The 10,581-nt window shown below is 41.0% G+C and overlaps 1 protein-coding gene across 1 annotated transcript in view; it reads left to right on the forward strand.

Annotated features, from left to right (window-relative positions):
• Positions 1–9,207, forward strand: part of DOCK1 (dedicator of cytokinesis 1) — a 412,678-nt gene extending 403,471 nt beyond the window's left edge. The window contains exons 51-52 of the mRNA XM_073685060.1: positions 2,489–2,634; positions 8,437–9,207. Coding sequence (XP_073541161.1) covers positions 2,489–2,634; positions 8,437–8,532 — 242 coding nt within the window. The 3' untranslated portion in view covers positions 8,533–9,207. The remainder of the gene's footprint in view (positions 1–2,488; positions 2,635–8,436) is intronic.
• Positions 9,208–10,581: the final 1,374 nt, after the last annotated feature.

Genomic DNA, 10,581 nt, shown 5'->3' on the forward strand with positions numbered 1-10,581 from the left:
CTCTGCATAGTGTTTTCCCCTCTGTTGTTTATCCTGGAAAGGAACATAGTGACATCTTGGCATTGCCTTTTTCAATGTGTTTTTCTCTTGATGAGCTTCAAGAGGTAGTCACCGGAAATGGTCTTCTAACAATCTTGAAGGAGTTCCCAGAGATGCTTAGCACTTGTTGGCCCTTTTGCCTTCACTCTGCGGTCCAGCTCACCCCAAACCATCTCGATTGGGTTCAGGTCTGGTGACTGTGGAGGCCAGGTCATCTAGCGTAGCACCCCATCACTCTCCTTCTTGGTCAAATAGCCCTTACACAGCCTGGAGGTGTGTTTGGTGTCATTGTTCTGTTGAAAAATAAATGATGGTCCAACTAAACGCAAACCGGATGGAATAGCATGCCGCTGCAAGATGCTGTGGTAGCCATGCTGGTTCAGTATGCCTTCAATTTTAAATAAATGCCCAACAGTGTCACCAGCAAAGCACCCCCACACCATCACACCTCCTCCCCCATGCTTCACAGTGGGAACCAGGCATGTAGAGTCCATCCGTTCACCTTTTCTGCGTCGCACAAAGACACAGTGGTTGGAACCAAAGATCTCAAATTTGGACTCATCAGACCAAAGCACAGATTTCCACTGGTCTAATGTCCATTCCTTGTGTTCTTTAGCCCAAGCAAGTCTCTTCTGCTTGTTGCCTGTCCTTAGCAGTGGTTTCCTAGCAGCTATTTTACCATGAAGGCCTGCTGCACAAAGTCTCCTCTTAACAGTTGTTGTAGAGATGTGTCTGCTGCTAGAACTCTGTGTGGCATTGACCTGGTCTCTAATCTGAGCTGCTGTTAACCTGCGATTTCTGATGCTGGTGACTCGCATAAACTTATCCTCAGAAGCAGAGGTGACTCTTGGTCTTCCTTTCCTGAGGCGGTCCTCATGTGAGCCAGTTTCTTTGTAGCGCTTGATAGTTTTTGCAACTGCACTTGGGGACACTTTCAAAGTTTGCCCAAGTTTTCAGACTGACTGACCTTCATTTCTTAAAGTAATGATGGCCACTCGTTTTTCTTTACTTAGCTGCTTTTTTCTTGCCATAATACAAATTCTAACAGTCTATTCAGTAGGACTATCAGCTGTGTATCCACCTGACTTCTGCACAACACAACTGATGGTCCCAACCCTATTTATAAGGCAAGAAATCCCACTTATTAAACCTGACAGGGCGCACCTGTGAAGTGAAAACCATTTCCGGTGACTACCTCTTGAGGCTCATCAAGAGAATGCCAAGAGTGTACAAAGCAGTCATCAAAGCAAAAGGTGGCTACTTTGAAGAACCTAGAATATAAGACATATTTTCAGTTGTTTCACACTTTTTTGTTAAGTATATAATTCCACATGTGTTAATTCATAGTTTTGATGCCTTCAGTGTGAATGTACAATTTTCATAGTCCTGAAAATACAGAAAAATCTTTAAATGAGAAGGTGTGTCCAAACTTTTGGTCTGGTGTGTGTGTGTATTTCGAACTGAGGAAAGGGGAACCTGAAAAAGCTTTGCTATCTTCTTATAGCCTTCTCCACGATTTTCATTTTCCGAGTGCTAGGCAGCTGCTTAGAAGAACTTATGGCTCCTGTTTTTTGTCACAAGGTTAGAGGAATCTGGGTTTTTATGAAACTGGGAAATTTGCATCACCGGCCTTTCCTAACGAGGATAGCCTTTTAGAGATAATTTCATCTTCAACTTGCTTAACTGTTCACAACAACAGTAGTTTTGACCAGGGGTGCCGAAATATTTACATGCCACTGTAGAACACACAGTTATCAATTTATTCATTTCAGTTTCTTTTTTTTTTACGTGGTTGTGTGTGTTTTTTTTTTTTAAATGCTAAGAAAAAAACGCCCATGATCCCATCAGTCTCCACCTGTTATATCTTATAACAAAGGAGCTTTGTTTCGTGGCCGATTTTATTCTTCTTATTAGTAATATTTTTGACTGACAATTTTGGGAGATGTTATGAACATTTCAATTATGCAGGAAAAAAGCGAGGATAATGAATTCACATGATCTACAAAATAATAGCAATCAGGTCACCTTTTCTATGGAAACTGTAAACCTCCCCGATTACATTGTATCTGTACAGCAGAAAACAGGAATAGCTTTCTTTGAAAAATACCATTTTACAGGCTTCAAAGCTGAAATCCACACATTGTACAGTATTTGGAAGGTGGGGAAATCTGTGACTCCCCCCCCCTGCACTAAAGGTGCTCTGCATTATAACTCTGCCAGAGATCTGTCTGAAAACGAGGTTGTTGACCGTTTTGCAACGACAGCCAGCAGAACTATCAATGCAGCTCTGGAGTATATTACATGTAAATGCGTGTAAATATGATTCCCAGTGTGAAATCCTGATAGAAATTTAAGCCTATAAATTCCCGGTCTGTGACATGATTGAATAGTTCTCGCTATTATAGAAGAGTGAACAAGCGATTACCATTTCCTTTCTTTGCATCTCCAGGCATGGAACAAAATGGCGTCAGTGCTGCTGAACCAATGGACGTCCCCCCACCACTACCAGTCAAAAGTAGCATTGGAGACTATGGCAATGTCACGGATTACCAAGACTTCATCCCACCTGCTACACCTCCACCTCCACCCCAAAGGGTAAGCTCTCTGCTGACTTAAAAGGGTAAATGCCAAAAATTGGCTGCTAAAATAAATTTTATTTCCGCAAATTGGGGACATATTTTTAAAGAGTTATTCCACTTACAACATCTTCAGTGGTCACACAGATTTCATGCTGGGTGGGGTACTAGGATGGCATCAAGGGGAAGTAATAATGCCCTTATTGACAGTCGTCTCCTCCAGCTTTGTGGTAGTAGTTTGCAAAATGCACCTTTTTATTCCAGCATGACTTTTCTCCTGTGCTCAAGGCGAGGACCATACAGACATGCAGGGATGAGAGTGGTGTGGATAGGAAACGCTGACGTCCACCCCATCCACAGCCCTATAGATTAAATTGTGATCAACTGAGAGTCAGAGCTTCTAATCCACATCAGTGTCTAACCCCATATCTCGATGTATCTCTTTAGTTCACATCTATCCATCATCTCTTATGTCTACAGTGGGGCTTCAAAGTTTGCGAATCCTTCAGAATTTTCCATATTTCTGCATAAATTTGACCTAAAACTACATCAGATTTTCACACAAGTCCTAAAAATAAAGAGAATAGACAAAGGAGCCAAAAAATATTAGACTGTCTTTTCTTTTTATTTAAGAAAATGATCCAATATCACATGTCTGTGAGTGTCAAAAATATGTGACCCTTTGCTCTCAATATCTGGTGTGACCATCTCTTGGAGCAGTTACTGCATCTAAATGTTTCTGGTCCTAGTTGCTTAGTCCTTAGAGGAATTTTAGTCCATTCTGCCCTACAAAACAGCTTCACCTTTGCTATGTTGCGGCTGTTTTCCCTCATGAATTGCTTGTGTCAGGTCTTTCCACAACAAATCTATAGGATAAAGATCAGGACTGTGACTTGCCCATTCCAAAACTTAATCTTTATTCTTTTTAACCATTCTTCTTGTAGAACAGCTTGTGCTTTGGGTCTTTGTCCTGCTTTATGACCAACGTTATTTTGAGAATGAGGTCCTCGTGGTCCTACCTTTTTCTTGTAGAGTTTGCTGGTATAATTCAGAATTCATTGTTCCATCAATGATGGCAGCCATCCTGACCCAGATTCAAGAAAATGGGCCCAAACCATGATACTACCACTACCGCGTGTCCCATATGGTATGATGGATTTGTGATGTAGTACAGTGTTTTGCTTTCTCCATACATAGAGGTCTATGGTTTAAAAGAGAAGTGTTATTATGGTCTCTCTCATCCAAAAAAACATTGTTCCAATAGTCTTTTGATGTTTAGCAAACTGCAGACGGGCAGCAATATTCTCTTTGGAGAGTAACTGCTTTCTCCTTGTAATTCTGCCATGCACACCATTGAGTTCAGTGTACTAATGTTGGACTTATTAACATTAAAGAAGCCCTCCTTCTCCCATCAAAGTTTTTATCTTATTAATATATTGCAATCATCATGTAAGTACACAGTGCTGTATATAATAATTGCTCATTTTGCCCTTCTACCCAGCTAATTCTTCTCTTTTCTCTGCTCTATGTAGAAACACTAAGTCTCTTGTCCCTGCATTTATCATTTGCTTTTGACCTCCTGTTTCTACAAAGCTTAGAAGGATTCAGCCAGTCCGTTTTTAATCACATGATGTCATAGACCTAATGGAAAAAAGAAGAATTTACTGGGTAGAAAGGCGAAATGAGAAATTGTAATGTGCTTCTTTAACATAAGCTAATGTGACAGAAGCCTTTAGTTGCTTAGAGGTTACCTTGAATTTTTTGATGACCTTGTGGACTATTAAACGCCTTGCTCTTGGAGAGATCTTTGTTGGTAGACCAATCTCTGGGAGGGTAGAAGTGACTTAGAATTTCCTTCATTTGCACACAATGTGTCTGACTGTGGATTGGTGGAGTCCTAAACTCTTTAGAGTTGATTTTGTAACCTTTTCCAGCCCCATACGCATCAACAGTAGGGATGATCAGACCCGTTGAAGATCGGGTTCTGGTTCCCGACCGAACTTTCTGTCTAGAGTTTGGACCAGGTACTAGAACTTTACCTGAACTTGAATATGAACCTGAATTCCATTGAAATGTATGGGGTATCTAAGTTCGAACCTGCAAAAATTCTCTCTCCTCCCGAACTTCCCCCGGAACTTCAAACTCTAAAACGGACGGAGAAGTCAGTGTTCGGAGTTCAGCACCGGACAATAAGTGTCTGTTACGAACCCTAAACTTTAAAGTTCGGGTTCGCTCCTCTCTAATCATCAACTCTTCCTGAGATACTCAGAAATCTCCTCTGTTCATGCCATGATATACTTCCACAAACATGTTCTCAAGCTCAGACTTGAAATAAAACGGGTTGCCCACTCACACCTGATTGTCATCCCATTGATTGAAAACGGCAGACTCTGATTTCACCTTGAAATTATCTCAAATCCTAAAGGTTCACAAATTTTTCCCACTCACAGACATGTGATATTAAATTATTTTTCTCATGTAAAATAGTGACAAAGTCTAATATTTCTGAATCATTTGTTTGACTTGGTTCTTTTTATCCACTTTTTTGGACTTGGGTGAAAATCTGATGTAATTTTAGGTCAAATTTAATGCAGAAATATGATAAATTCTGAAGGACTCACAAACTTTCAAGCCCAACTGTATGTCCTGTCTACCTATCAACTCTATATCAGTCATATTCACCTACTGTACAGTATCGCCTGTATATTTGTCATATCCACCTACTGTACAGCATCGCCTGTATATTTGTCATATCCACCTACCTTTCTGCCTATATGGGTGGGTGCTATATGATGGCTCATATCTCCCCATCATCTGTTCATCTACGGATATAATGGCTATGACATAGAAATGATAGGTAGATATGATGTGTAGTCATATCTGCCCATATCTCTATATTTGTCATTTCTTCCTATATTCTCTGTCTTTATGTCTCTTGCTCCTCTCTCTATCTAATATCAATCTACGGACCTATACATAGAAAATGACAATAAGGAAGTCCCTCGGCTTTCTTGGATACAGGAGGCCGTCAGGAAGGACAGATTGCTGCCTTGATGCAGATGTGCTTTTTGCATAAGGTTCTCGTCTCCCCCGAGGTGCGCGCGACTCACTGAATTTGCTGAGAACGGGGTCTAATGTGACCTGGCAGACTCCCGATATCTCCTGCACACAGCAGGGCACCGAATAGGAATCTATAGGGATGTATGTATAAAAGCAGAGACCACAACTATTATAAAGGTACGAGGAGGATTATCGCACGTCTACGTCTACACATGTGGCCACGATTAACTCCATAATCAGCTTGCAATGGCCGTTCCTATGTAAACTGCGGGGACGTCTATACAGAGTGGCTGCCCTACGATATAGCGAAGCATCTCATCTGTATGAGGATTACTACGTCGGTATGTCTTATCCTAGTCACGTACAGAATCTTAAACGTATCATGCCTATTTCGATCCGAGCCCCTCATTGCTGGTGAAGTGTCCCTGCTTTTGCAGCAGATGATTAATTTGCTTCCCTGATCACTGCAGTCGCATAACCGGGATCCCTGGATCATCTCCAGAATCCGCTCCATACAGCAGAGCCCCCACGTGTGATGTACATGAGGCAGGAGAGGTTAAATCTTGGATTCCTCGGTCATCCAACCTGCCTGACCATGCACATGCGTCTGCTTCCGCCGCTCTCCTTGTCCGTTTGGGAGGTCAAAATTGCTGACAATTAATGATAAAATTGTACTTGTAGTCACCAGTATGGGGGCGATACCTTGTGCTACTTTAATATATACATAGAACTTATTTATAGAGGTGATCAAAAAGATTTGCCCGATTCTGGTTCAGCAGCCACACCATGGTCACCGGACCAGCACCAAGAGAACTTACTCAAACCTGCAGACATCCCCAGTACCTCTGTTACGATAGTGTAGCACCTCACTCGGGAAAATGGGTAACACAGTAAAAACTGCAACTGACCCTGCCGGTTTCTGTACAGATTAGACGTCCTGACACCACAGTCCCTAGTGGTAACTGCGATACCAGAGATAGCCCTAACTACAGACTAGACGATGGCAACGCAGACCTATGCTGCCTGAAAGGCTGTCGAGTGCTGCCCTCCCTAAAGAACCGGAGGGCAGAGCAAGGTGTGAATTACCTACGGAAGGGAAAGTGTGCTGAAATAGAAAGAGATCCCAGAGTGAGTAAAATAAACCAAGAAATACAAAATAAAGGATTAAGTACCTAATGATAAAAAGATGCTGCCTACTTCCTAAACAAGAAACAGAGGATAAATGCAGGGTAAAGAACATAAAGAGCAGAGAGATAAACCCTAGCTGGTCTTTCACTGACTGGCTTAAACTACAGCAGTGTGGCTGGACATACAAATGAGACTGTCACCATCTGGAAATACCAGCAGGGTAAAAGTATATAAAGCCGCACCTGAAAGGTGATAGGGCAGACAAATGCGTAAATAAAAACACCTGTTACCCTAAAAAGACTGAAGCAAGGATAACAGAAACTAAACACCCGGAGTAAAGGTGTAATTGTTGTGGCTCGGCAGACAGAGAAGCCGACCACAAAGCACAGGTTCAAGGGTTCGAAACCAGTCGTATGACCACATCTTATTATTAGCTCCTGCTTGACATAATCGTTGCGGTTCAACACAAGCGTGACGCCCCGCTGGGCCTACTTAAGAGGTGCTGAGGATGCCAGCAGGTAGGAGGAGGTTGGCATGGCTCTTTTTCATTGGCCTTCCACTACCGACATGGCTGCAGAACCTGCACATTTTTTGTAATCAATTCTAGTATATATGTAATAAGCTATAGAGATCCTCCTGGAAAAAGAGTGCGGATTTAGACAGAATTTTACTAAGAATTTGGAGCAGAAAATTAAACCCCTGACCAAGGGTAAAATAATCCGCAGACAAATTTAGACCATGTAGAGAAAAAAAAGAGTCCGCATCATCATCAAGGATCAGTCTTTGGCTAGAAGTGTCATGAGCTTAAGAAGGATTTTTTGCTTTTTATTTCTGCTATTAAGGATTTCTGCTTTTTTTTTTTTTCCCCGTATAAAAAGAATTCATAATAATAACGATAAATCGATTTTTGCATCTTTAGAAGTTTGAGCTACAGCATAATCCATACAAAGCTGCCGCTCACAGATCTCACTTCTGTACTTTTAAGATAATCGTTATTGTTCCAGCATCTTCCTTATTTCATCCGACGTAAAAATAAAAACTTGTATAAACACAATAAACATTCCCTTAATCAATAGTAATTGCCCGCCTATCACTGAGAAAAGTACATTAAATGGTGACCGCTAACAAAAAACAAAAACAAAGTTAAAACCAGTATGGCGACAGATTCATCTAAATATTGCTCAACTGTAATACCAGACAGAGCCAGTGAGCAAGAGTGGCGCTGTTTCTGGGAAAAGATCATTACTAATCGCTTTAAACCTGTAAGGAATGACTGCTGGTTTGTCTAGAAATAAAAACGGGAGCCGGCACAAGCCTTTAAGTCATATAAGCTACCTCCGACATTTTGAGAATAATTGGTCATTTGTGCCATAGACCAAATTAAGCAACATCTAAATCTTCCATCCCAAAGGCATAAGATGAAAGTTGGCAAAACTTCTGATTTTGACCATCTAATTTGTGTGTGCAGCTGTCAAGAGAAAGCGGGATCGGGCATGTTAGATATCAACATGCTTCATCATTTAATCTCATGGGTGACTGACTGCTGCCGTCTTCTTCCAGGTATCCCATGTGTATGGCCAAATACTTTTTGTTCTTTTGTATATTAATGTTTACATTTTTATTTTTGTTTCAGCACTTGCCACCACCACTACCCAGCAAAACGCCACCGCCACCCCCTCCAAAGACCACAAGGAAGCAGCCATCGGTGGATTCTGGGATCATGCAGTAGATCACGTGCCACCTACACAATACACGGCATCACTGCAGTTATTGATGCAGGACTTACCTCATTTGGGTCACAGCATTTTGACTTTTTTTTTTTTTCCTTTTTGTGCAATCACCGTAGATAAAAGTCCTTTAGAGTAGGCAAAAGTATAGAAAAAAATACAAAAAAAAAACCTCCAAGACCTTGAGCTACTGAGCTGTGGATACTAATTTATGTCGTAGAATACTAAGGGAGCAATTTAAATACAAGAGAATAAAGCGAATAAAAAGTATTGAGGCGTTGCTAACGTTGTCCGCTGATTCCTGTTTCATCATCTTGTACAGAAGTTTGTATATATGACGGTTATTTTTTATTTTATTTTTTACTTTTTTTTTTTTTTCTTTTAGGTTGTTTTAATTTGTATGATGCTTGTTTTTATTGTAGTAGATTGTTTTCATCATCTACTCGAGCTCTTATGCATTTCCTATCAGCGACTACTGCTGTGCACCTATAGATGGCTCAGCGGAGCTGACCGTGCCAATGGATAACCAGAATCATGCGTAGATCCGTCTGTCGCCTTACCATAACAACGCTACTTACTGTTTATGTATTATTCTTCCATTCCATTTTATAATCACCCTGTAGATTTTGTTATATATAATTGATTAAAAAGATTAAAAACGGTGTTTTCAAAATAAATTAGTTTTTTTTGTTGTTGTTGGGTAAGCAGAGTGGGCAGCTGCCTGGGGCACAATCAGAGGGGCAATTTAATTTTATTTTCCCTAATTTGATCCAAAGGAAGGGGTAAGAATCTGAAGACTAATCGGTTCTGTTGGGATGTGTACAGTGTGATAAATCAACTGACTCGGCTGCACGTAGAGGTAGATACAGGAATGCTGTCGATTTACATCTTCCACTGGTTTATTAAAGATACTGCATAACCCAGTGCAGAGGTAGCAAAATAAACACGGCCTTTCTGGCCTAATGAGAAAACAAAAACATAACGTATGGCACAGTCCGTGTTGCTGCAGGGATCCGCCTGCTCAGGAGCCAACCTATAAAGGTTCAGCTTTCCTTAACACAAACCTCCTGCTCTGGAGCTCTCATCTCCAGGCACGCCCAACAATGAATGAGCCAGAAGACTGTGTATTTATCCTCTGGACTCCACCCTGGGGTGTAGATATGGTGAACAGCCTCCCACTCACTCTACAGCTGTTCAATCAACCTAGCCTTAAACATGGCCGATTAACCCCTTTCACCACTTGGTGTGCTGGAGCATTTTTTTCTAGGTTCACATCACTGAAGCTAATAACCTCAGTGATACATATCTCCCCTCCAGTAGTTTTCCTGTGACTTTGTCACAACACACTCAGTCTTTTTAACTCTGGCGAACCCAACAAGTTTTTCAAGCAGAAGCAATGTCTGGAGTTACTTTTTCCTGAATTGTCTTTTGTGTTGTTTCCTTACTATTTTACCTACTGTCGTCTTTTTTTGGGGGGGAGGGGGGAATATTTTCCCATGGTTTTTGTGAAGTGTTTTTTTTTGTTTGTTTGTTTTTTTGTTTTTTACTGTCGTTTTCCTTTTTTGTTTTTTTTACTCCATTGAATAATGAAGAAACCACTAACATTTTTTTTAAGCCAAAAACAATGGCAAAAGGCTCAAAAAATGTCCAGTGGACTTGAGCTTTTCCAATGTCTTGTAAAGTAGAGAGCGTCTTCCGAGAGGAACACCCAATGCTGTGCATTTTATCACTTTCTGTGCTAATATATACTTCTTAATAGGAGTCTAAAAATCTGGAATATTCAAGCCCCTTCCGATTCCACCAGCAAGCACTCCGTAACACACACTTCCAAAAAAAAAAAATCAACCACATAAAAACTTCTTTTGAGATCCAATGGAAAAGGGGACAGTTATAAAGTAATAGGCTGATGGCAAGTGACCCCACAGCTCTGTAACATGCATAAAAATACAGTGATCGTTCAAAGGAATAAAACATCTGTGTGAGCGACTGTGAACGTTTCTTCTCAGTAGGCGAAGAAAAATCCGCGGTCATACTGGTCTGGTCAGTCATAT

Source organism: Phyllobates terribilis, unplaced genomic scaffold (genome assembly GCF_046119375.1).
Source record: "Phyllobates terribilis strain yellow unplaced genomic scaffold, ASM4611937v1 Scaffold_5__5_contigs__length_657084704, whole genome shotgun sequence".
In the NCBI taxonomy this organism is placed as follows: domain Eukaryota; kingdom Metazoa; phylum Chordata; class Amphibia; order Anura; family Dendrobatidae; genus Phyllobates; species Phyllobates terribilis.